This window comes from Pseudorca crassidens, chromosome 6, assembly GCF_039906515.1.
Source record: "Pseudorca crassidens isolate mPseCra1 chromosome 6, mPseCra1.hap1, whole genome shotgun sequence".
NCBI lineage: Eukaryota > Metazoa > Chordata > Mammalia > Artiodactyla > Delphinidae > Pseudorca > Pseudorca crassidens.
In genome coordinates, this window is record NC_090301.1 from 8,950,232 (window position 1) to 8,977,689 (window position 27,458).

The 27,458-nt window shown below is 38.5% G+C and overlaps 2 protein-coding genes across 14 annotated transcripts in view; one reads left to right on the top strand and one right to left on the bottom strand.

Annotated features, from left to right (window-relative positions):
* The window catches only part of CAB39 (calcium binding protein 39), a 50,979-nt gene extending 24,129 nt beyond the window's left edge, over positions 1-26,850 (bottom strand). For both annotated transcript variants that reach the window (XM_067740262.1, XM_067740261.1), the window contains exons 1-2: positions 26,715-26,850; positions 299-463 (exon numbers count right to left, since the gene is read on the bottom strand). In XM_067740262.1, coding sequence (XP_067596363.1) covers positions 299-463; positions 26,715-26,828 — 279 coding nt within the window. In that variant the 5' untranslated portion in view covers positions 26,829-26,850. The remainder of the gene's footprint in view (positions 1-298; positions 464-26,714) is intronic.
* LOC137226116 (bcl-2-binding component 3, isoforms 3/4-like) overlaps positions 26,738-27,458 on the top strand; it is a 60,686-nt gene continuing 59,965 nt past the window's right edge. For all 12 annotated transcript variants that reach the window (XM_067740265.1, XM_067740267.1, XM_067740264.1 and 9 more), the window contains exon 1: positions 26,738-26,870. In XM_067740265.1, the coding sequence (XP_067596366.1) occupies positions 26,816-26,870 (55 nt within the window). In that variant the 5' untranslated portion in view covers positions 26,738-26,815. The remainder of the gene's footprint in view (positions 26,871-27,458) is intronic.

Consider the following 27,458-nt stretch of genomic DNA (forward strand, 5'->3'; position numbering starts at 1 on the left):
GAATTATGTAAACCAGCAGCTGTTTATTAAATACAGCCTAAATGAAAGGGCATAACAAATACCTAAAAAACTTCATATATGATGTAGTGAAAGAGGGGGAAAAAACCTGGCCTAAGTCCGAGATACCCTTGAGTTCCTGAGTTGGCCCCGCTAATTAGACAGGCAGCCCGGGTATGCTTACAGGTCAGTACCCCTGAGCCAAGAGCCCAACAGGAACCTTAAAATGTTTCAGAGAGAACATACGGAAAATGACTACGAATAGTTAGTGTTTTTGAAAAATAAAAAACTGATTTCTTACCTCAAAGTCAATGAGCTGTAAATCAGCTACTAGGGTGCTAAGGAGCCCACTATTATACAGTTCTTGAGCGAGCTGTGCCACCGCTTCTGTCTGTGGCTCCTTTTCATTTGTGCCATACAGAATTTCTTTCATGGCAACCAGATTTTTGGAAACTTCTTCTGTAGCCTGATTTTGGGGGAGAGGAGAAAATTCATTTTCACAAACATATATAACATACCTACACTTGCTAAATACCTTCTCTATATATTACATACCCCCAGACCCCTGTACAAGACACAAAGGTGGGCAAGCCCCATCCTGGCCCTCAGGAGTCAAAAACTGCATGTGTGTGCACAGGTGGGGACTGACGTATGTGCTCGACAGGGAAGGCCAGCAGATTCACAACCTGTATACTTGAACGCTGAAAACAATGTTGTTGTAGTAGAAACAGAACAGGGAGAAAAAGTTCAGTTCTGCTCAAATGGGAGGGAAACAACATGGAAGAGGCACCTGAGCTGACCATGAGAATGGAGAGACACTGCCAAGCAAGAACTGGCTGGGGAGAAGGAGACTGAGGGGAACGAATGGCATGAACTGGGGATGAGGGAGAGGAAGCAGCACAGGGCCTGTCAGAGAAAAGGTGTGGAGGGAATAAGCGAGTGACAGAAGAAATGAAGCTGAAAGAGGCTTTGAGTGCAAAGCTAAAATACTGGCAATAAATAAAAAGTCACTAAAAACTTCCACTTCTGGCAGGATGAAAAACAAGGGTCAGATTTACCTTCCCCCATGAAAAAGACCAAAAATTGGAGGAAAATATTTGAAACAATGAATTTTAAACATTGAACTTCAGGCAGCACAGGAGAGTGATTCCTGAGAGAAGGGAAACAGACGAAATGAACGTCACAATTGCCCCAGCTTACTGCCTGCCCGGAGAAAATTTCCAGGCCACGTCACAGGGAGAGGGAAGCCAGGCAGAACAGGCAAACTCCACGTGAGGAGACAGAGCTGGTAATCTATGGAGGCCAAGGAGACTTGGAACTTCTGCAGGGCCAAGTACCAGAGAGGAGACAGCTACGCTGAAGAGAGTGTTAGAGACCTGCAAAGACTCACTTGCTACTCTGAGTACTGGTAAGCACATGCATGCGAGTAAGTACCCAAGGCCAGGGAACAGAGCCATGGCTCCCATCAACCTGATGGAAAACCTCATATTCACAGGCATAAAGCAGAGCTCTCAAAGGGTTTTGTCTCTGCTGTTATAAAAAATTAGCCCTGGACTAAACTCTGCTCTCCAAAAAGCTTAAAAGCAAGCCTGGAAAGAATCAAAACTGGAAAACACAACCAATAATGAGGAGGAAAAACAGTCAACAGTAACAGCCCTGCAAAAGTGACACAGATGGTAGAAATCAAACAAGGACATTAAAAGTTACTAAACTATAGTCAGTACATTCAGGGAAAAAACGAGCATGTTAAGTAAAGGTATGGAAGACGTAAAAAAAACCCCACCAAAATCAAACACTTAAAAATAAAAACTAAAATTTCTGAAATAAAAATTACACTGGACGGGATCAATAGCAGAGCAGACAGTGCAGAAGAAATGGTTAGTAAATATGATGACAGAGCAATGAAAGCTATTCAAAATGAAACACAAAGAGAGGGAGAAAAAAGACAGCACAGCAGTGAGCTACAGGATGACTGTAAGCAGTCTGATACATGTGTAACTGCAGTCCCCAAAGGAGGGGGAAGGACAGACAAAATATGTGAAGACATGATAGCTGAAAATTTTCCAAATTTGATGAAAACTATAATCCCATGGAGCCAAGAAGTTCAAAAAAAATTCCAAGCACAAGAAACAGGAAGAAAACTACGCCAAGCCATAGAATAATCAAATTGCTTAAATTCAGTGAAGAGAAAATCCTAAAAGCAACCAGAGGGGGGAAAAACATTACAGACAAAGAATCAAAAAATAACAGACTTCTTGACAGAAATGATGCAAGTCAAAAGATAGTGGAGGAACATCATTAAAATTCTGGGGGAAAAACAAAACTAAACTGCCATTGTAGAATTCTATACCTAGTAAAAATATTATACAAAAATGAAGGTGAAATAAGAATTTTTAAGACACAGAAAAGCTGGAAGATTTTGTCACCAGCAGACCTGCACTATAGGAAACGTTTAAGGAAGTCCTACAGGAGGAGATTCAAGATGAAAATCTGTGTATACAGAAAAGAATGAAGAGCACCAGAGACAGAAATGTGGATAAATGGAAATGATTTTTCCATTATTAAAAAAAAGTCTCTAAAAGACAACTGGCTGTTTAAAGCATAAATAACTGTATTTTGGGGTTATGCCATATGTAGAACAAGAATATGTGGCAGCAATAGCTCCAAGGGGGGGCAGTGTTAAGGTTTTTATACATGAAGCAGTATAATATTTCTTGAAGACAAACCACAAGTTAAAAGGCATACACTGTAAGTTCTAAAAGAACCACTAAAAAAACCAAAAGAGTTATAGCTAATAAGCCAAAAAAGTAGAATACTAAAGATATGTGAGAAAAATAAAGGCTATAAAAAGCTAAATAAACGGAAATATTTATGACCAGAAATTACTTCAGGGAGATTACTTAGCACAGATTCAGAGGACATCAGCCTTTAATGGTACCTAAAGAATCATCTAGGTCCACGGTATTCCCTTCTACAACCTTCTAAATCTTCTTACCAAATGACCACATTGCTTCACCTTAAATATTTCCAGTGTCCAGTAATGCAGGATTAGCAGACTTCAGAATCAGACAGCTGTTAGAAAATTTCATAGTGAAACGAACATTGCCTCACTATAGTGTCGGCTGGTCCTGGGTCTGCACTGCAGATAAGGTAGTATCTTCATTGGCTCCTCATTGAAAACAGCTTGCCTGTCTTCCCTAAATAGTCTTCTCCAGAAAAACCTCCTCTCAGCTACTTTAACTATCCTCCTAAGAAAGACAGGATTAATGTTTCAACTCTATCCAGATGGAATGATGCACAAGACACCGGACCACCATTTCCCTGCAAATGTTGCAAATTTAATGTAGCTCAGGGCTACCTTTAAGAATTTTTGCAATTATATCATATAATTCATTCAAAGCCAGATCTTCGGAATAAACACTGCAATGATGGCTTTAACTCTTCTCACTATTTAATTTAATCTCATTAATAGCCCATCATTCAACACTGTGGAGGTATTTCTGAATTCTGAAGGACATCCAAAATGCCAGCTATTGTACCCATATTTGTATCATCTGAAATCTGATAGGTAGGTATGCCTCGCATGGCCTCAATCATTAACCAAAATGCCGAAAAGGAAGTAACTGAATGGAGCCTAACATTATGCCTTTGAATCATCATGCTCTTTTCAGTAATGATCTATAAATAATCTTTGGGCATGGCTGCTCAGCCACTTACATATACACTTATTTCCAAATGATATTCAAAAGGCTTTTTGTTAAATATTCTGATAAAATAAGAATATACTATTTCCTCCACATTTCCTGAATATAAGGAAATGAAATAAAGTTAATTTGGTACGACCATTTTACTTAAGTCTATGCTGATTTCTACTGACTACCGCTTTCTTTTCTAAATGCTTACAAAGTATCTTCCTAATAATCCCATTATGAAACCTTATTCAGTGTCAATGTAAGCAGACCCTTTACCTCGCTGAGTCTGCTGTCACTACCCTATTCTGTTAATGTCTTAGATTTCTGACAGCAGTTTGTTGTCATCCCATATATAAATTGTAAGTACCCCAGAATGTACTTTTTCTGGACCAGGAGATAAAAATCATTTATCAACAGTAAATGTTCTCTTATAATCTAATTACATGTGTTGCCTTTACAATTTCATTTTATTAATCTCTATTCTTAAGATGATTCTCTTTGACAGGGAAGTATCTAACATTTAGTAGGTTTTCTGAGTATATTATCTGCTGAATTTACTCACTGACCCTACTACGTCATAGACCTTAGCCCCGTCTGCTTCTCTGACTAGATCAAAGTTTTGAGGTTCTTAATAACCCTTCATGTGTCTCAGTTTATACTCTACTTTGAAAATCTGAGATCAGACCATACTCTATGCTTTCTGATAGTAAAGGATGAAGAAGTGCTCACTATGAACAAAAGATGAAGATCAAAATGCTCACTATGTTGGGGGGAAGGGGAGTGATAGCTAAAGTATGGGGTTTCTTTTTGAGGAGATGGAATTTTAAAAATTGATTGTGTTGTTTGTGGTTGCACATTATCGGTGAATAAACTACGAACTACTGAATTGTACACTTTAGATGGGTGAACTATATGATATGCAAGCTGTATCTCAAAAAAGCTGTTTTTAAAAAATGGAGGAGAGAAGCGAGGAAATAGAAAGCTACTTATGGTGCTTCTAAGATGAAAGGCACCCTGGATTCAAACATAAAGCCCTCTTCTTCCCTTTCAGCAGATGACACTGTTACCTACATTATGAGCGGGGAGGAAAACACCATCGAATTCTCTCCTCTGCTAACCATTATACTCACCTACCTATATTAACCCTCCTTGCTTCTAACCATTATACTCACCTACCTATATTAACCCTCCTTGCTTCTGGATTCCACTCATCTCCTGCCTTCTCAGGATCTCATCCTGTCTGTTACCTTATCTCCTCATATAGTCGACTCCCCTCTTACCTGATTCCTCCAAACTCAATTTTAAATATGATCTATTAGATTCCCACTAACAAAACTAAACAAGCTCTCCTTTGACTCCATAACCCCCTCCCAGCTACTGCCCGCCATAATTAAGCCTCTCAGAACACCTCCCTGTGTCTGTTACAGCCCACATCTCTTTCCTATTCACTCTTCAGTCCAATCCCGTGAGACTTCTACAGCCAGTACTTTATAGCTTTCAGACAGCCACCAACGACCTGCCTGCCATTAAAGACAATTTCTAGCCTTCATCATGCATGAGCTCTCGGCAGCATTTGAAGTTGGCTACACTCTGTTTTTAAAACCGCTCCTCCCTGTCCTCTGTGACTTACCAACACCCTACTTTTTTTCTTCCTGTCTCCCTGGTTGCTCCTCTGTCTCCTTTTTGGCTCATCCTCCTGGAGTGGGCCACTTAAATATTGGGAATTCCTCCAGGCAGAGTACAGGGCCCTCTTCTTCTCATTCTATCATCTCTCCCTAGGTAACCTCATCCACACACAACTTTAATGAACACCTAAATGCAGATGCCTCACAGATTCCTATCTCTAATCCAGTTCTCTTACTAGTATATTAAGCAACCTGCTAGAAGTGTCTCTACTTGGATGTCTCAAGGTACCTCAAACCTAATGCATCTAGAACAGAACTCATGCTCTTGCCCCAAAGCCTATGTTCTTCCCTTGTTCCCTATTTCTGGGAATGAGATGCCACTACTGATGCTCTTAACGTGTCAGAAACTTAGGATTCATCCTCGACTCTTCCCTCTTCCTCACCCTGCCCCGATATCTAATCCATCACCAAGTCTCCAAAATCCATCCATTTATACTCCACCATCACCACCAAAGTCCCCATAACTCTTGTCTGGACGACTAAGAAGCCTACTGACTGGTTTCCTTGAATTCCCTACAGTCCATTTTCCACATCACAATTAGAATGATCTTTTCATAACACAAATATGATTAAGATTTGTGCTTAAATCCTTTGTCTTAAAATGCTTAAATCTTTGTGTTTAAAATGCTTCAATTACCTATTGCTCTTAGGATGGAGAAAATTCCCTTTTAACATGGCCCATAAAACCCTGCATGGTCTGACCCTACCTCTCTGACCTCACCCTGCACTGCAATTCCTCCCCCACTATCTATACACCAATGCTCTGGTCACACTGGGCTCCTTTCGGGCCCCTGCACATGTGGGTGCCTATGCCCACAATGCTCTTCGTGCTCATATTCCGCCCCATCTCCCAGCCAACTCCCGCTCTTCCTTCACTGCTCAGCTCAACGATCACCTCCTCAGAGAAGTCTTTCCAAGTCAATTCTATCATACATTCTCCTACTACCTGGTACTGCTTCACAGTGTTTCTCACAGCTGTACATAACTCTGCTTTTCCTTGTATTTCTAATGAATGTCTGTTTCCTTCTGCTCCAGTAGCAGCCCAGTGCGTGCAGGTGCTCCATTCATGCTCGATGAGCGGCTGAACATGAGTATACGTGATCACTGGGATACAAAATCCAGATGAACACTGGATGTAGGGAAATGTGATGTTCTAACACCATAAAGTCAAGGAATTCCTCTAAAAAAGTAGTGCAGATCCAGGGACCTGAAGGAAGGACACTCTGCAACACCTCACCAAGAAAAGTTGAGGGAATCTACCTGACAGTTTCAGTGGTGAGCAAGGAACCTAACTCCCTGTTTCCTCAGAGAAAACAGTCTGGAAGGATACACACCAAACTGAGTACAATATGCCTATGGGGAGGGGCAAGAAGAATACTTTCACTCTGCACTTTCTGTATTTCAGATTTGTTTGAATGTTTTACAGTTCATATTTTAATTTTTTAAGAGCAAAATGACAAAGGGAATGAGAGAAATAGATCAAAGTGTTTACTAAGTTGGTAACAATTGGCTTATCTAATTTCTGCTTCTGTTTCCCTCCTTTCACTCCTCCCCACACATCACCCCTAAATTTTTAAGATTTCTAACAAATAACTAAGTATTGTGTATAGGTCTACACACGTAAATAGGCCTACCAACCACGCCTTGAAAACCAGTGCCACAAACACTGCCAGATAGAAAGCTAAAGGCTAGAATTGGGCTTAACAGGTAAAAGGCTCCTCAAACTACTGAGAAGTAGAGAATGGCACTGGGGACAAGTGACTTCCAAACCTGGGTATTTCCATGGTTAGTTACCATCGACACAGGATAATCAGCAGCATGATATAAAAGAAAAACTAAAATTCATCAACTTTATTGTTTACTAACAGTCCTGATACATGAGAGCAATCAAGTTCATATTCCAATTGACGACTTCTAATTTTATGTATATTTCAACCATTTGTGTGAGTTCTGTTCCCCATTACAAGTTGAACACAATTACAAGTTGATTTTAAAAAAGCTTGAAAAAGAAATAAACATGACCAAATATTACTAAAAGATGATCAGAAAAGCTTATGAAATTAAGTGATTCACCAGAAAAGGTGATGCAGCAAGAATTTACTGAATGAAGACACACATACAGAGTAAATAAACTTGGCTGTTCTTGTTTAGACTTCACTTGGTTCCCTTCATCAGCATTCACATTAGTGACCCTGCCCAGTCCCCCCTCTCTGGCCAGTCTGCATTATGTCAGCACGTTCTCTGCCTCTCTGACCACATCCTCCTTATCTGCCACGCCCCTGCTTGTCTCCTCACACCTACTAAGTAAGCTGTTCACACAGCTCCTCACACACTGTACCATGGTCAAGCTGCTGAGATCATCATGACACCTAATCCACCGGGCTCCCTAATGACCGTGTGACCTGTCCTGTTAAGACAAAGTTTCAGGGCTGCCCATGCTCACAGCTCCAGGTCTCCTGCTCCCCTAAACAATGTGGGGTGTCCTTTACTGAAGACTTTCTCTACTTCAGCCCCCAGGGTAGAGAAGGTGATGGAACCTGTGCACACCTGGTTCCCTAAAATTCATGCTGTTCAACTGCTTTCACTCCAGCCAGAAACATTCCTTCAAACTGGATTGATTTTTCAACCAGTTACTCCCAGCAGCAAATACTTCAAAACTGCTTCACTTTCCACAACAGAACTTAGTTCTCTTTCTCTGTTCCGTATCCGAACATCTAGCTTCACCTCCCCCATTTAGAAATCTAGTGAAAACATCTTCGACTTCTTTGATCCATCTTGATGTATTTCTGCCATCCTCTGTCTCGACCCTGGAGATACACCAGAATCACCTGGGGAAATTTTAGACAAAGATGCTCACTCCCCTAAGAGACTTACTAAATGACAAAGGAAAAATAGTACTTTTACACAGAGACGCCACTTAACCATGTGATCATCATGAATGGTACTGAGACTACTGGCCTCGTGTGCCTCCTGAAAGGACCCGCTGCAAAGGGCATGGCATCACTTCTGTGGTCTTTCTTGCCAAAAAGGCATCACCTGCATTGAATCATGAGGAAACATCAGCCAAACCCAAATTAAGGAACATTCTACAAAATAAGTGGCCAGTATTTTTCCAAAGTGTCAAGGTCATGATGTCAAACACAAAGAAACTGTTCCTGATTAAAGGAGAGTAAGTAGATGTTACAGCTAAAAGCAATGTGTGATCCTGAACTGCATCCTGGTGCAGAAAAAGGACATTAGCAGACACTGCGGAAATTTGAAAAAGGTCTGTGGATTAGTCAACAGTATTGTATCAATGTTAACTTCCTGATTTGATCATTGCACGGTGGCTACATAAAATGTTAACATCTGGGGAAGCAGGGTGAAGGGTACTCTTTTGTAATCATTTTAGCAGCCTTAAAAGCTAATCAATCCTCTTATTTTGCTTCTACTTCACAGGTAAGAGGCAGCCCTCCGTAATCCCCAGGCTGGTGGCTCTATATATGTGTGCTGGGGAAAGGGCTCCTACATGAAAAGGAGGCTGGCCTTGCCTCAAGTCCCCCCTTGCAATTTTGCCAGTTGTGTGGCCTCATGCAAGGTTGCTGGGCCCGACGCCTGGTGGGATCTATTCCATTTCTTAAGATCTCAAATTCCAAATAAAGGTTCTCCCAATTCTCTTCTGCCCCGTCATCTACTCTCACTCTCTCGCCCTGGAGGCTTTGTCTCTTCTCAAGTGACCCCAAATGCTCACACTACTCCTCTCCCCTCTCACAGCCCATTCCCCCCTCCTGCCATTCTCCTCCTGATGCCACAGCAGCTGCTACCTTGTCTCAGCCCCTGGCCTTGCAGTGCTCTATCTCCTCATCTGCACCTCTCATTTCCCTAACATACATTCAAGGGCTTTAGAAAGGGCTTGCTTACACTCCTTTACACCCTCCTCCCTCCAATGTGACTGAGACAGTGATTTACACACGGTCTGACTTCATGATTTTGTTAAATAACTGAATTGTCTAGGACATTTTGTCAGTAGAACATGGTGTTCTGAGACACAGATGCTACACTTATGTGGCCAGTGAGCCTTATATTATGTTTCATGGGTACAGTCTACTAACAGTAGCCAACTGTTTTAATAAATACATGGTGATGAAGAGAAACATGTGAGAAGCACCCCCCTCATGATAAGCCCATTCACTTGACTGGAAAATGATGTGAACTGTACCTCACTAACTCACACACTGCTGACTCGTCTAGGTGAGACACACAGAATTTTAAGCTCCTGATTGTTTTCTTGCGGCTTCTGAGAAGTGGTTTACCCTGTATGATTCTACTAAGCAGCCACATATATAGTGGGAGTCTGGGGACACCCAGCTGAGCAGAGTCATGGAGGAAGGAGTCTGAGGCTTGGCAGAGCTGCTCAGAGTCAAGGCCGGGGTAGGGTGCGGGGCAGGCATACTAATCCTGTACCATGAAGCCTCAGTGACTTCCACAACCAGTTGATAACGACTTTATTTCTACTTAGGATCTTTTAAAAATACTTAAAAATTAAACAATTTAAGGTACAGGATCTACTTAAGCAGTAACCAATATTCCAAAGTTCACACCTACTACTCTCACCTCACTAGTAACAATATCACAACTATACTTCTTCCCCTCCCAGGGTGAGGAGACAAGTAACTACTTCAAAATTTTAAGCGTCATGCCCATAATGATATCCCCAATTAGAAGTAAGGCTGTGAGACTTCCCACTGCCTGTTTTCTCTTTAAAAAAATACAGCGAGGTGGAAAAAAAGCAACTAGCAAGCCAAACATTTGTACAAGTGGCCTATTTCAAGACTTCCAAGAATTCAGATTTCATACTAAATCTCTTGCCTTAAACCCAATGTTTCCACAGTACCCATCCCTGTACCATTTTACCGTCATCAGTGGCAACCACTCAGATACCAAGTAGTGATACAAAAACACATTTTTAGAAGACCAGAGGAGCTACTCACTCACCCGCAAATGCTTCCAGACCACATCACTGAAGTGCTCGTAGCCCTTATCACCCCCACCTCTTCTGGACCCAACAAGGCCCAACTACTCAGTAGATCCCAAACTGGCCTTACGGTGGGAGGTGTCTCATCACAGATGGAGGTACAGGGTTTATCTGCTGGAGTACAACACTGGGTCTGCCCTCCCCTTGGCTCCCAATTTTTAATAGATAAAGTTACTTGTTAAGCCCAACTTACCAATATATAAAGCACACTTAAACACAGCAAGAGTAAAACGCTTAAAGTACAGATATGGCTAATTGAGAAATTAAAAGGCTAATAACCTTAAAAGAAAATATTCTACTTTATCGTGACATTAACTTAAAATGATGAAACATTTTCCCCCTCCTATTAGAGGCAAAGACTTCTAGAAGATATACTGGTAGTGGAAAAATATATTGGTACAACTTTATTGGAGGGCAATTTAGCAAAATGTATCAAAAAGCCTTAAAAGGTGCAATCCCTCTGAATCACCCATTATACTTCTAGGGAATTCACCCTGGGGAAACATAATTACACAAAGATGTTACGTACAAGCAGTGTCATTTACAATAGCAAAGGATCAGAACTACAAGTTATCCCACTGAACTGGTTAAATCATGGTGTACCCATAAAATGGAAGATTATGGCAAGCTTTAAAAACAATTAAGTAGATCTATACTGACATGCAAAGATGTTAACACTAAAATTAAAAAACAGGGACTTCGCTGGTGGCGCAGTGGTTAAGAATCCACCTGCCAATGTAGGGGACACGGGTGCGATCCCTGGTCCAGGAAGGTCCCACATGCTGCACAGCAACTAAGCCTGTGCACCACAACTACTGAGCCCGCGTGCCTAGAGCCAGTGCTCTGCAATAAGAGAAGCCACCACAATGAGAAGCCCGCACACCGCAACGCAGAGTAGCCCCCGCTCGCCACAACTAGAGAAAGCCACACGCAGCAACGAAGACACAACGCAGCCAAAAATAAATAAATAAATATTTTTTAAAAAATTAAAAAACAAACAAGGACCTAGAATAGCATGACCTCATGTTTAGTAACTTACCGGCCCCAGAAAGAGAGGGAGAGAGCTAGAATATGCATGAGAATCTGCGAGGATATCCCACTATCTTAACAGTAGTCATTTCATGTGGGCGTGGAATTAGGATGAGCTTTATTTTGCCTTTTATACTCTGTTGAATTTTCTGAATTTTTGGAATGAACATATTACTAAAACATAACACTTCATATAGACAGAAATATAGAAATCAATTAAAACTATCAGGCTTAATGAAGGAAGCATAGATCTCTTGCACACACATATGTACCCACACACCCACGCTCCCACATTACCTACAGAGTGCTTACAAAAAGGGAGAGAGGGAGAAGCTGCAAATTTCGGCCTCCTCTCCCCTCACGTAATGGTTTCAAACGAACAGGACTTTGTCAAAAAGATACTTAAGTAAAGAGAAAGAATCTGATGACTCTAAGGTTTTGAGCCAGAAAGGCAGTATTTCTTAAACCAGTCACTCAGGAAGAGAGAGACCAATTCTGGGGCAGAGAAAATGAATTTTTGAGTTGAATATGTTAAGTCTGAAGGGATGCCTCAGTATGGAATCACAATATCTTAAGTGTTGAAGAGATGTCAGAAGTCATCGAAATCAGTGGTTTTTAAGTGCTTTTGGGGGCCACTGATAATCACACTTCCTAATCCTGCTGCCATCATTTTTCAAAGTAAAGATCTTGTGTAGAACCCTAACATACCAATAAGGATAAGGTAAAATTGAAAAAGTGGATGAAGGGAGAAAGAACACCTGAAACCATGGCCTGCCTGCTTCTCCAGAGCACCCTTTGCACGTCTGTGGAACATTAAGTTTAAAAGCAAAACAAGAATATTACTCAGCCATAAAAAAGAATGAAATAATGCCATTTGCAGCAACATGGATGGACCTAGAGATTATCATACTAAGTGAAGTAAGACAGAGAAAGACAAGTATCATATGATGTCACTTCTATGTGGAATCTAAAAAAAATGATATAAATGAACTTATTTACAAAACAGAAACAGACTCACGGACACAGAAAACAAATTTAATGGTCACCAAAGGGGACAGTGTGGGGAAGGGAAGAGCAATAAATTGGGAGTTTGGGATTAACACGTACACACTACTATATATAAAACAGATAAACAACAAGGATCTACTGTACACTACAGGGAACTATGTTCGATACCTTGTAATAACCTATAATGGAAAAGAATCTGAAAAAGAATATACACACACATATATATTTCTGAATCACTTTGTTGTACACCTGAAACTAACACAACATTGTAAATTAACTATACTTCAATTTTTAAAAATGGGTAAAAAAAAACACCCTTAAAAAACAAGGCAAAACAAACACAGAACAACACTTGCCTTGCACACCACACCCCCGATTTCTCATGCAATAAGAATCCTGTTATAATCTATCTCATCAAGAGTATCTTATCAGGACTTCTCTGGTGGTGCAGTGGTTAAGAATCCACTTGCCAGTGCAGGGGATATGGGTTCGAGCCCTGGTCCGGGAAGATCCCACATGCCGCAGAGCAACTAAGCCCGTGCACCACAACTACTGAGCCTGCGCTCTAGAGCCCACATGCCACAACTACTGAAGCCCGTGAGCCTAGAGCCTGTGCTCCCCAACAAGAGAAGCCACTGCAATGAGAAGCCCGCACGCTGCAACCAAGACGCAACGCAGTCAAAAATAAATAAATAAAATTTTAAAAGAAGTATCTTATCAAGTTTCTTTAGATATGTACGTAGCTCTCTTTTCGTGGGTCATATGGTTTTTGTCACAACTACTCAACTCTGCCACTGCAGCAGGAAAACAGCCACAGACCATGTGTCAATGAATGGGTATGGCTGTGTTCCAACAGAACTTTATTTACAAAACCAAGTAATGGGCTGACCTGGGCCACAGTTTATTCACTCATGCTCTGAAAAATATCTGGTGGGTAGAAGTAAAGGCCAAAGGATATGTGAACTTGAAGTTAAATGTGGACACCCATCAAATCCTTTCAATTCTCCCTCAGAAATCTAGTCTCACATCTTGCTTCTCCTCCTTACCCTTAAGCTTTCCTTGTCATCAGAGTCCTCTTATCAAGTTAATCTTTTGCCATTATGTCTATCTTTACAACACTTCCAATCTCACCCCATCTCTGACTTTGAAACATTACTAGTAGGAATGTAATGGGAAAGAGGTTGGTGGGTTTCTTATAAAACTAAACATGGGGTTTCCCTGGTGGTGCAGTGGTTGAGAGTCCGCCTGCCGAAGCAGGGGACACGGGTTCACGCCCCGGTCCGGGAGGATGGGCCCGTGAGCCATGGCCGCTGAGCCTGTGCGTCCAGAACCTGTGCTCTGCAGCGGGAGAGGACACAGCAGTGAGAGGCCCGCGTACCGCAAAAAAAAAAAAAACAAACAAAAAAAAACTAAACATGATCTTACCCAAGAATTGTACTCTTGGGCATTTATCCTACAGAAAGCAAAACTTATGCTCACACAAAACCTGTATGAAAATGTTCATAGTAGCTTTATTTGTAATAGCCCAAACTGGAAACACTCTAGATGTCCTTCAAAGGGTGAATGGTTAAACATTTACCCTATGTACACACTATGGTACATTCATGGAATGGAATACTACTCAGCAATCAAAAGTAATTATTGATATTCACAACTACTTGCACAGATATATGGGGAATTAAGGTGAATGGGCAAAAAAGCCAATCTCAAAATGTTACATACTATAGGATTCTATTTACAAAACATTCTTGAAATAACAAAATTATAGGTTGGGAGAACAGATTAGTGGTTGCCAGCAAGGGTTAGAGATGGGGGAGAGGAGATGGGTGTGGCTATAATGGGATAGCAGGAGGGGGCCTTGCGGTTATGGAAGAGCTCTGCATCTTGATTGTGGTAGTGGTTACACGTGTGATAAAACTGCACAGAGCTACACACATACACTCACAAAACTGTAAAGCTGGTGAAATGTGAATAAGGCCTGTGGACTACACCAACGTCAACTTCCTGGTCTTGATATTGTATATAGTTATGTAAGATGTTAACATTGCGGGAAACTGGGTATAAGGTACATGGGATCACCCTGTATACTTTTTTGCACCTTCCTGTGAATTAAAAATTATCTAACGATAAAGATTTAAAACAAAGCAGGACAACAACAACTGCAGATTTCTTCAGCTCCCTCAGTCTATCTTTAGGTTGTAAATAAGGCGCTTTTCAATCTACCACAATCTACATCTCTAGCTTCACTTCCTACCATTCTCCTCTAGTAACTCCTATAGTCACCCTAAACTTGTCACTGTTTTCTGGATATGCCATGCTTTAGTCTGTTTCACATTCTGTTCCCTCTCACTCTCTGCCTGCCAAACACCTTTAAACCACTTCAAATGTCACCTAATGCTATCTAATGTACCCGTCTCTGACAGAGGTAGTAACTGCTTTATCCTCTTGGTTCCCATAGAATTTCACTCATACCTCCAAGTATCTCTACACTATATTGTTTTACATACCTATTTCCTCTACTAGCTTATAAACTCCTTAAGGACAGGGACAAAACTTGATCCACGTGTCCATCTATCTGCCCATATATATATATAAGGGCACTAAAATGTCTATGAATTCAATCAAGTTGGGAATCTTCTGCAAAAGATGACAATGGAAGTGATGACAGTAATTACTCTTATTGTTATCTTTTGCAAAAAAAACTGTCCTGCTAACTACTGTAAGGATGGAGCTCAGCATAAGGAAACATAATTCAAATGCAAATCATTCTTTATAGTCATCTTTTTTAGAAGCAATTTTGAAATGATTAAGCAGAATTTTCCTTGCTTCTGTTCCCTATTAGTTTACACAATCAAGTGTATAATTTACACGTAACTTATAATTTACATGTATAATTTACACGTAACTAGTTATTATTATTGAGAAATGCCTCAAAGAACCCAGATTTTTTGAGGAGGAGGAGGCTTAAATCATTTATTATTTTGTCTTATATTCTTCTCTTTTTTTGAGTTTCTTTATACCTACTTTTTTTTTACATCTTTATTGGAGTATAATTGCTTTACAATGGTGTGTTAATTTCTGCTTTATAACAAAGTGAATCAGTTATACATATACATATGTTCCCATATCTCTCTCCTCTTTCATCTCCCTCCTCCCACCCTCCCTATCCCACTATACCCACTCTTTAGCAAAAGAATCATTTTAAACAAAGTCCTCTAAATATATATCAATCTATTTTACTGCCTTAAATATTAATTCATTCTCAAAAAGGGATTAGATGATCTCATTAAAAAAAGGAAGTTCTTAAAGTAAATTAAGATAAAGGATGTGAGATGGAATCTAAAAGTAAACTGAGAAATATTGCTGGTGCCAAATACTTAATAATGAGACCAATTCTATTATCATATTAATTTCTAAATTAAAAAAAAATCCTACACACATATGTGTCTCTCCACTAAAGAAAATGTCTGAGTATACTAAGCTGAAAGATCATGGACTAAAAAAAAAACCTATTAATAACCTTCTGGTGTCAAAGATTACTCTAAACAAGTTTAGTAACCATGAGTCACTGTTAGATGGCTATGCTATGAAAAGGCTATTCCCTTCCCCCCTCTTAAATATGCCAGCAAACTTACTCCTCTCATGAAATGAGTGAATATAGCTATTCAACACTGTGAACACATGCATTCACAGTGATGAAGGGAACCAAGGATAAGCTGAGCAAGGCAGCTATACCTCCTTTACATAGCATGCAGTGGGCAGAGTGTGTAACCAGTCATTATGTATGCAGATCTATGGGGCTGTCAGCAATGAAAGAACAAATTCCACTCCACCCCACGCCCATGCCCCAATTACCTAAAAATAGGGATGGTAAGATAAACCGTGTTTTCTAAAAGTATAAGGAAAGTAGTTTTCAAATTCTCTTTAAAAGGTATGGCACAGTTCCTAAGGGAGTAATCTATTTGTATTATAGACAAGTCTTAATATGGCAACTGTGTACCATACAGAACAAGTAAAAACATCAACACACTACAAAGAAAGAAACACTCAAACGTTATATTTATCATTTTGTCTACAAGATCACAAGAAATGAGTGAGAAAATGCCCATGGATATAATGAATAAAGCAAAAACAGACAAAATTTTACCATGGGTTTGGCAGAGCTAGGAGTGAATACCACCTCTGATTCTAATATAACAGGTGTTCTAGGAAACAAGAGCTTTCTTCATGTGGATCGTGAGAATAATAACAACAAATAATTCTACCTCAAAATAAGACGGAGGCCTATTCTCTACAAAGGCACCTTGCAAAATATGGCGTTGGATATAACAATGTGTCAATCGTACAAAGCTTGAATTCCTTCTAAAAGACCTAAGTGACCACCTAGCCCACACCAATACACATCCAGAAACAGGAACCTTGCGATCTCCCATGGAAGCCAACTTCTACTTATTATTTTCCCTAATATCAGGATGAAATTGGACTCCCTGTTTTTCCTCCACTCACGGGGCCTTAATTCTATCTCCTGTCACTGTCTGGAAGCTTCCCTTATCTGATATTAGATGATCCCCTAAAAACATTTTACTAAGAGCTCTAGGGCTCAAATTTTATTCTTTCTCTACATCACACCTCCAGTTCATTCAACTGTTTCTCATGGCAGAACTTTGAATTTCTGTACTAACCTGGTCACTCCCCTCTCAATACACTCTGGTTTCTCTACATCCTCAAATATGGACTTATTATCTACACAGAGCAGAAGATGATCATTTTGAATTTAGTGTTTTTCTATTATTGCAACCTAGGTTTTCAATAGTCTTTTTTAGGTGCTTTATTACATGATCTATTTATTCTCAGGGCAAACATCTGTGGTTTCTAAGCCACCTATATCTCAGTTGGTACACGGATAGTCTTTTACTCTCTTCATTGAGTTATAATTAACATACAACAAAGCACACATATTTAAAAGAGTACAATTTGATAACTTTGGTCTTTTGTACACACCTCTGAAGCCCTCGAGACAGTGAACATGCCCATCACCACCATGATTCCACTGTAATCCCCTCATACCACCAACCCCACTCTAACCCTCCACATACATCCCTGCCAACCCCAAAGCAATCGCTGATCTGTTTTCTGTCATTACGGCTATTCACAGAGTTTTGTATAAACAGAATCATACATTATGTACTATTTATAGTCTGGCTTCTTTCACTCAACACAATTATTTTGAGATTCATTCATATTGTTGTGTACAGCAATAGTTCATTCCTTTTTATTGCTGAGTAGTATTCTATTCTATGGATGTGTCACAACAGGTTTATTCACAGACCTGGGCAATTTCCTGTTTTGGATATTCCAAATAAAGTTGCTATGAACATTTATGTAGAAGTCTTTGTATGGACATATATTTCTTGTTCTCTTGGGTAAATACCTAGGAGTGAAATGGCTAGATGTAAGTTTAGCTTTTCAAGAAACGGCCAAACTTTGCTCCAAAGTGGTTGTATTATCTTACTTTCCCACCAGCAGTTCCAGTTGCTCTGCATAACCACCAGCATTTGATATAGCCAGTATTTTCAATTTTAGCCATTCTGATAGGTGTGAAGTGGTATCTCATCATAGCTTTACTTTGCAATTTCCTAAGATTAATATCTTTTCAAGTGCTTATCTGAAATCTGTGTATCAGCTTTGGTGAACTGTATACTTAATCTTTTTTTTTTTTACTGGATTGTTTGTTTTCTTTTTTCACATATTCTCAATGTAACCTTTTATCAAATATATGCTTTGCAAAAATTTTCCTCAGTCTGTGACTTGTCTTTTCATGCTTTCAACAGTGTCTTCTGAAGAGTTGAAGGTTTTAGTGTTGGTGAATTCCAACTTATTATTTTTTTCTTTTATTGAGTATGCTTTTGGTGTCATATCTAAGAATTCTTTGCCTATCCCAAGGTCATGAAGATTTTTCTCCTGTTCTCTATAAGCTTTATAATTTTAGGTTTTACATTTAGTTGTGTGATCCATTTTGAATCAATTTGTGTATATGGTATGAGGCATGGGTCCAACATATTTTTTGCACGTGGCTATCAAATTGTTTCAGCACCAATTGTTGAAACTACTGTCCTTTCTCCACTGAATTGCATTCTCACCTTTGTCAAAAATTGTCCATACATGTGTAGGTTTCTTTCTGGATTCTCTATTCTGTTCTACTGATCTATTTGTCTATCTAATATGTCTTTATGTTGATATCACACTGCTTTGATTACTCCAGCTTTATAATTCTTGAAATCAGATGGTGTGAACCCTCCAACTTTTTGTTCCAAGCTGTTTTATTCTAGGTCTTTTGCATTTGCATATATATTTTAGAACCAACTTGTCAATTTCTATTAAAAAGTCCACTGGGATTACAATGAAGTTATAAATCATTTGGGAGGGAACTGACATTTTAACAATATTGAGTCTTCCAACCCATGAATAAAGTGTATCTCTCGCTTACTAAGGTCTTTCATTCTCTTAGCAATATTTTGTAGTTTTTAGTGTGCAGGTCTTTCATTTCTTTTGTCAGAGTATCTCTGTTTCATATTTTTTGATGCTATTCCAAATGATACTCTTAAATTTCAACTTTGGTTCTGTCATTTCTACTACAGAGAAATACAATTGCTCTTTGTATATCAATATTATAACCTGTAACCTTGCTAAACTCATACAGTAACTCAACCACGGTTTTTGTAGATTCCTTCATTTCTGAGTAGGTGATCATGTCATCAATACAGGTTTTTACTTCTTTCTTTCCATGCCTTTTATTTCTTTTTCTTGCCTGACTGCATAGTCTGCAATCTACAAGTACAAAGTTGAATAGAAGAGGTGAAAGTGGACATCCCTGTCTTATTAGTGATCTTAGAGATAAATGAGCCTTTTACCATTACGTATAATGCTACCTGTAGGATTTTTTTTTAACATCTTTATTGGAGTATAATTGCTTTACAATGGTGTGTTAGTTTCTGCTTTATAACAAGCGAATTAGCTATACATATACATATATCCCCATATCACCTCCATCTTGCGCCTCCCTCCCACCCTCCCTATCCCATCCCTCTAGGTGGTCACAAAGCCCACAGCTGAACTCCCTGTGCTATGCACCTACTTCCCACTAGCTATTTTACATTTGGTAGTGTATGTATGTCCATGCCACTCTCTCACTTCATCCCAGCTTACCCTTCCCACTCCCGCTGTCCTCAAGTCCATTCTCTACCCATAGGGTTTTTATAGATGCCCTTTACTAGGTCAAGGAAGTTCTCTTCTATCCTAGTTTGCAGAGTTTTTATCAGGAATGCTAAAATTTGGTTTAGAATTTTTGCGTCTATGTTCATGAGGGATATTAGTCTGTCGTTTTCTTGTAATGTCTTTGATTTGGGTATCAGGATAATCGTGGACTCATAGAATGAGTTAAGAACTATTCCTCATAAATTTTCTGGAAAAGTTTGTGTAGAAATTGTGTTATATTTCCCTTAAATGTTTGGTAGAAATCTCTAGTGAAGCCATCTGTGCCTAGATTTTTCTTTGTGGGAAGATTAACTAAATTTTGAATTACTTTAATAGATACAGGGCTATTAAGGTTATCTATTTTTTTCTTGAGTGAGTTTGAGCCATTTGTGTCTTTCAAGGAATTTGCCTATTTCATCTAAGTTGTTAAATTTATTGGCAAGCAGTTGTTCATAATATTTCCTTATTACCCTTTTAATACCTGTAGAATCTGTAGTGATGTCAGCTCTCTTATTCCAGATATTGGTAATTGTTTTTATCTCCTGATGAGTCTTAGCTAGATTTTATCAATTTTATTCAACTTCTGATAGAACCAGTTTTGGTTTTATTTTTTGCTCTGGCTTTTATTTAACTAATTTCTGCTTTGATCTTTATTTATATCCTTTCTCCTTACTTTATAATTTGCTCTCCTTTTTCTACTTTCTTAAGGTAGAAGCTGAGACCTTTCTTCTTTTCTATCATATGCATTTAGTGCTATAAAATTTCTGAGTAATGCTTTAGCAACATCTCACTAGCTCTGCTATGTTTTTATTCCACTCAAATAACTTTGATCCATGAATTATTTGTAAGTATGATATTTAGTTTCCAAATATTTTGGAATATTTCCAAGGCTCTTTCTGTTATTGATGTCTAATTTAATTCCACTGTGATCACAGGTACATGTCACATACATTTAGCCTTTTAGTAGCTGATTTTCTGCCTACTTCTATCAGTCATTGAGATTGGGGTACTGAAATCTCCAATTATAATTGTGGATTTGATGGTTTCATCTTCTTGTTTTATCAGTTTTTGCTTTATTTTGCTTTATTTTAAAGCTGTTATTAGGTGCATAAACATTTAAGATTGTTATGTCCCTTGGATTAACTGACCCCTATTTTATCATGAAATAACTATCCTGGATAATATTCTTTGCTCTGAAATCTATTTTTGTCTGATATTAATAGAGCCCCTCCAGTTTTCTTTTGACAAGTGTTAACATGGTATATCTTTCTCCATCCTTTTACTTGTAACCTAATTGTGTCATTGTCACTTTAAGTACATTTCTTGTAGGCACATATAGTTAGGATTTTTTCTCTTTTTTTTAACCATTTTTTTAAAATCAAAATATAGTTCATTTACAAAGCTGTGTTAGTTTCAGGTGTACAGCAAAGTGATTCAGTTATACATATATATAATATTCTTTTTCAGATTCTTTTCCATTATAGGTTATTATAAGATATTGAATACAGTTCCCTGTGCTATACAGTAGGTTCCTGTTGTTTATCTGTTTTATATATAGTGATGTGTGTATGTTAATCCCAAACTCCTAATTTATCCCTGCTATACCCCCCCTTTGGTAACCATAAATTTATTTTCTATGTTTGTGAGTCTATTTCTGGTTTGTAAATAAATTCATTTATATCATTTTTTTTTTTAGATTTCACGTAAGTGATATCATATGATATTTGTCTTTCTCTGTCTGACTTACTTCACTTAATATGATAATCTCTAGGTCCATCCAGATAGGACTTTTTTGTCCAACCTGACAATCTCTGCCTTTTAATTGGGGTGTTCAGACCATCTATACTTAATGTGATTATTGATATGGTACATTTGAGTTTATCATCTTGCTATTTGTTTTCCATTTGTTCCATCTGTTCCTTAAAGCCATTTTTCCCTCTTTTTCTGCCTTCTTTTGGTTTAATCAAATATTTTTAGTAATTATGTTGTATTTTCTCCTTTGGTATCTCATCTGTTTAGACCCTAGTACAGAGCTATACTTTCATCTGTACTGCATTTTATCAGTTACAATCATGTCCTTCCTCCAACTCCTGCCCCACTACCCCCAGCTCATTGACCCTTCTTTGGTGCCTGATTTAGTCACCTATAGAGTTTCCTATCCTTCTCCAATTTTTATCATTCACAAGCTCCGATAATTAAACCTTTTAATTCTCCTCAGATAAATCAGTGACAATAAATGTTATTAAAAGTTTAAAGTTGGGGACAGTATCCTGCAACAGATCACCAAAACCCTGCCTAGGTGCTCAGAGTTATCCACTAATCAGATCCACTGGGTATAATTATTCATCCAATCAGGAAAAGTGTCCACTAAGCATCCTGAATTACAGGGGAAGATAATTAATAAACACAAAACTATATGGAAGATACTAGGACCAACAGGGTAGATCTCTTGAGAAGGGTCATTTATCTCACTATTTCTGTGGGTGGTAGCACTACAAGGGAATGTGATACTTGGTCACCATCATAAAGTTCAGAAGATATCTGGCTGGGATACCCTCTTATTGGTCATAAACTCAACATACAAATTATTACAACATTCTCAGTAATACATGTTTTATCCTATTCAGTAGAATTAAGAGTTTAGAAGAGTTACCTTGACAGAACTATGTTAACTCTGTATTCCATTTTCAATAAATAAAAAATAATTATTGAGCTGTCTTTGGAAGGCTTATGTTCTAACAGAGGGAAGAACTAGTAAAAACAACAACAAAAAATCATTAAGTATATTAAAGGTGTTAAGTGATACACAGAAAACCAGAGCAAGACCGGGGGAACAGGAATGCTGGGGACTAGGCTGCATTTTAAATAGGGGGTTGGGTGAAAAGTGACATTTAAGCAAAGACTTGAAGGCAATAAGGGAGTTAGCCAAGCAGAGAGTTGGAGAAAGAACATTCTAGGTAAAGGGGACAGCCCAATGCAAAAGCCATAAGGCAGGAGTGTGACTGAAGTACACAAGGAAAAGCAAGCCAATGTGGGGGGAATACTAGGAGAAGGGACCATTGAGGTCACAGGCCTGACTGACCAGGGCAAGGGTGGGCATTTATTTTTTGGTAAAAGCACCAGACAGGAAATATTTTAAGCTTTATAGGCCACATAAAGTCTCTGTTGCGTAATCTTCTTTGCTTTTTAAACCAACCCTTTAGAAATGTAAAAACCATTCTTAGCTCATGAGCCTTACAAAAACAGGCCTAGGCAGGATTTGACCTGTAGAACTTAGTTCAGCCCTTGTAAGGATTCTGACTTTTACTCTAAGGGAAATATTATTTGACTCATGTTTTGAAAGAATCACTATGGTTGTGGAAAGGCAAGGGAGACCAGTTAGAAGAATACTACAGTAATCCGGAGCAAAGATAATGGTAGCTCAGACCCAGGTAGTGACTAAGAAAACGGGGTGAAGTGGTCATTAGAGTCTGGCTTTTTAACACCCCCCTTCCCCCCCGCAATAAAGTGGATGTATTTGCTCATGAATTGGATCTGGGAAGTGTGAAAGGAGTCATGGATGACTCAAGACTTTTGGCCTGAACAACTAGAAGGATGGCGTATCATCAACCATGATTGGAAAGACTGTGAGTGGATGTGTGAAATGTGTGTTTTGCTTCAAAACAAAGTAGAATTCATATTCCTTAAATTCCAGCACAACTCTGTAGCTACTGTATTAACTCTTCCACAACTTCAGAATCATTTTTTGTCAGGGTACAAAAAGATCCTGCTGTGATGTGAACGGAACTGCTTTAAGCTTAAAAATTAATTTGATAAGAAATGGCATCTTAACTATATTCCATCCAATAACATGGACCAAGTATTCTTTTGTACCTCTGAATAAGGTTTTATAGTTCTCTTCATATAGGTTCTGCATACTTCCTGATGAAAGTATTCCCAGACACCTTATTTTTTTGTTGTTGCTACTGTAAATAAAATACTTTTTTAAAAAAAATTACAATTTCTAGATCGTTTTGATGGTATTTAGGGAAGCTATGCATTTTGTATTTAGCTGCCCTAGTGAACTCTTATTTTCACACTGATTCTCTTGTGTTTTGTAAAGATATATGAATATCTCAACATTGTAATTTCCCCTCTTTATTTTAAATAGCTGTGTTTTTTATTTCTAAACTGTTTCTTTATGCGTTGCCTAGAATTTCCAGAACAACTCTAGATAAAAAGTCATAGCAAGCACCCTGGTTTTAATGGGACTACATTCAAGTTTTCAGTCTTAAGTATGATGTCGAAGTTGCTTTTCGTGGTTTTTAATTTAGAGGTTGTATTTTCATCTCTCCATTGTTTTCAGGTCTCATTCCCTCTTCACCATTTGCATTAGTGCTATTTCCTTCTGAATCTTGATAAGACAGTGAAATCAGAAAGTTCAGGGTTTTCCTCCCTATTTCTAATCTATTTCAGGAAAGTAATTTGCATTGATTGCTCCTCAATCTTCAGAGTTGTCCCCTTCCTTTGAAATAAAATTTATTTTTCATAAATTTAACTAATTTTCTTTGCTTTATTTAGCAGGAGGTCTATTCTTGCTTATGTTTAGAGCAAGAATTCTCAACCTCTGTGTTACCAAAAAAGGTTCCCTGAGACCCTTTCAAGGGGTCCATGAGGTCAAAACTGCTTTCATATCAATGTAAACACATAATTTGCCTTTTTCCACCGTTGCCATTTGCACTGATGGTGTTGACCTCTAGCCTAAGTCAAGGCAGTGACAACAAACTGTAGTAGTTATCGTTGTAGTTTTCATCATCACACACTCAGCTTCAAAAAACTGTTTCACTTAAGAGTGTCATGAGAAAGCAGGAAAAAAATTCATTTTATTAAATTTTGACCTGAGTATACATACAACTTTTTAACACTTGGTGTGATAAATAGGAAGTACACATAAAGCACCTTCTGCCCCTTACTGAAGACTGCTTGTCTTGAAGAAAAGTACTTGTATGATAATGTTTGAGCTATGAGCTGAACAAACTATTTTCTTTATGGAACATCACTTTTCCTTGAAAGAAAAACTGACAAATTATTCCGGCTTGTATATTTGGCAGACATTTTCTCAAAAATAAACAAAGTGAACCTGTATCCTTAAGGAAAACAACCAACGAACAGTATTTGTTGCCAGATTTGAATTTTGAAATTTGAATACAACATAAGTAAGTTTGACCACTTTCCAAAACTTATACTTTTCTGATGAGATCACAGTGGTGATATTTTAAAATGTGAATTTTTGATACTGAATAATGTGTCAACGTTTGGAAGATGTATGTAACTCAGTGATCCAATATTTTCTAAATGACCAGTGCATGTTACAAAGTCATGCATGGATAAAGGACCTTTTCAAAGTACTGAGTACGAAAAGTTCATTTATACAGTTTGAGTCTATTACAACCAAGAAACTATCAACTGTTGAATTTTGCTGTGGTATCAAAAAATATTCAAAATTATCTGAAAGGCTATTAAAATACTCCTCTCTTTTCCAATTATGCATCTGTGTGAGGCCAGATTTTCTTCATATACTTCAACCAAAATAACATAACAGCCATCTTTAAAAGAAGTTAGTTTCATCATATTATTAACATTTATCTACATCTCTTACTAAGGTACGCAAGAAACTGTCTAGAATTTCCATGGAAGATCTAAAGTAAAATTGAATTATAGAAAATTTCACTAATTGTAGATTGCTTCCAGTGACAGAAAGATACAACTAAATAGCCTATAATTACAAATCTTAATCCCACCAGCGCAAAATTCCTTTCTTTATAAGAATACAGGTAAACCACAGTCTTAGACTTAAAAAGATGGTAGAAATTAAGCAGTTTAAGTGTCAACTCAAAACAAAAAACAACCTGCTAAAATAAAAGATAGGATGGAAAATCCTGTTCCAATCAAAACACTCATCCAGTGAATCATCAGGCATCCAGCCCATGGGAGACAGGTACTGTGGAGGGCACAGGTGGGCCAGAAATGACACATGGGTCAAAGAGCTCAAGGTCTAGTAAGGAAGAAAAAATATGACACAAATAAATTCATGTTGAAGATGGCAGCACTCCTGCCATTTCCAAAGGAGGTGGCCAAATGGTAGATTCATTTTAGAGTGTAAGGGTAAGGTCGGGAGAGGGAATATTCTGGGAAGCCATACGGGAAAAAGAAATGAATTGGGTGGTTCTGAAAAATGAATGGGGGCTGAGGGGAAAATGGTGCAGGGGTGAAAACAAGACAAAGACAGTATGGCTAATTGTTTGCTATTAATTGCTTTCAATGAACAGAGACAAGCTGAGATTGTTAGAGCATACAGAAAAAGGGAGAAAGGGGTTGAAATTCACCTAGAGAAGCATAGGCCAGGTCACAAAGGGTCTCGTGTACTATGTGAGAAGGCTGAACTGAAGGTTTAAAGCAGGGGAGATATTTCAGAAAGAGCCCTAAAGAGGCTACTGCTAAGGTCCATAAAAAAGGTCATGAGGATTTTCGTGAAGTAGGAATGGAAGTTGGGATCAATTCATAAACCCCTTAGGAAGTAGGGGTTCATACTATTTATTGAAAGATGATTATTTTTGGGGGGGGGGACAGATTGGTATGAAAGTCAGGTTTTGGCCTGTGGTGACTGGGTAGAAGAAGATACTTGTCATGGATACAGAGAACACAAAAAGAAAATCAGGAGAGGTTATCTCCCTAAGAGGACTACCCGTGGAAACACTGATTTCAGAAATGAGATAAACTACATCAACAATGAAAAAAAAACCCCGAAATTTAAATAGAATTGAAAACCTCAAATGAAAAACTGAGAAAAAAGTCAAAAATGTATTTGTTAGATGGCAGTACAGGAGAAAACACGTGGTGTTTAAGCACCAGCAAATGCCACTTTAGGACTAAATTTTAAAAACCCCAAATAAACCCAAATTGAGATTTACTGATTTTTAGAAATCACCTCATAACTTGTCTTACATTTGCTCCTAATCAAAAGATTAAAAATATAAAATAAAGCCAAATACACACCTTTTCCGCTTTTTTGTCAGAGATGTCTTGCTTTTCCAGCACGGCCATGCTCTCCTTCAGGTTCTTCACGATGTCTGCAGGAGATTTGTGAGATTTTCCAAATGGGAACGGCATGGCGGCAGCGACCGGCGCCTCACTGCGCTCTGCCTGCTTCACCTGGGGACACAGCACATGGTACAAGTGAGAAAAAGTGAGGTGGATAGAAGACATACTTTCTAAACCCTAATTTGAGAAGAAAAACAGTGTTTGAGAAAGTTACTTTATATCGCTTTCAAAATCAGTACTAGGAAACCCACAAATATATAAGAAATGATAATAAAATTACAGAACACTTTGTACTTTTCAAAATACCTTTTTAATCCCCTGCTCTCCTAACCACCCATTTGAGGAGGAACATGATGGTGCTGATGATGGAGGGTAACTAGCACCGCCAGGCTCCCTATTAAGCAATTGAATCCATCATCTATGGGATCTTTTCAAACAATTCCCCGAGGACATTAATTCTACTCCCATTTACAGGTAACATTGAATGAGTTGAATAACATTAAGAAACTGCCTCAAGGTACTAAGGGGTAAAACCAGCTCAGGTCTGTCTTGATCCAAAGCGTCCTTAATTACCACACTATACCTCCAATTAATAGATATCTCTGTTTCACAGTTGAGGAAACTGAGGTAAAAAGTTAGGCAAGGAGCTTAGCCAAAAAGCACTAGCAACAGACCCACTCTCTAGGTCTCTCCAGATGC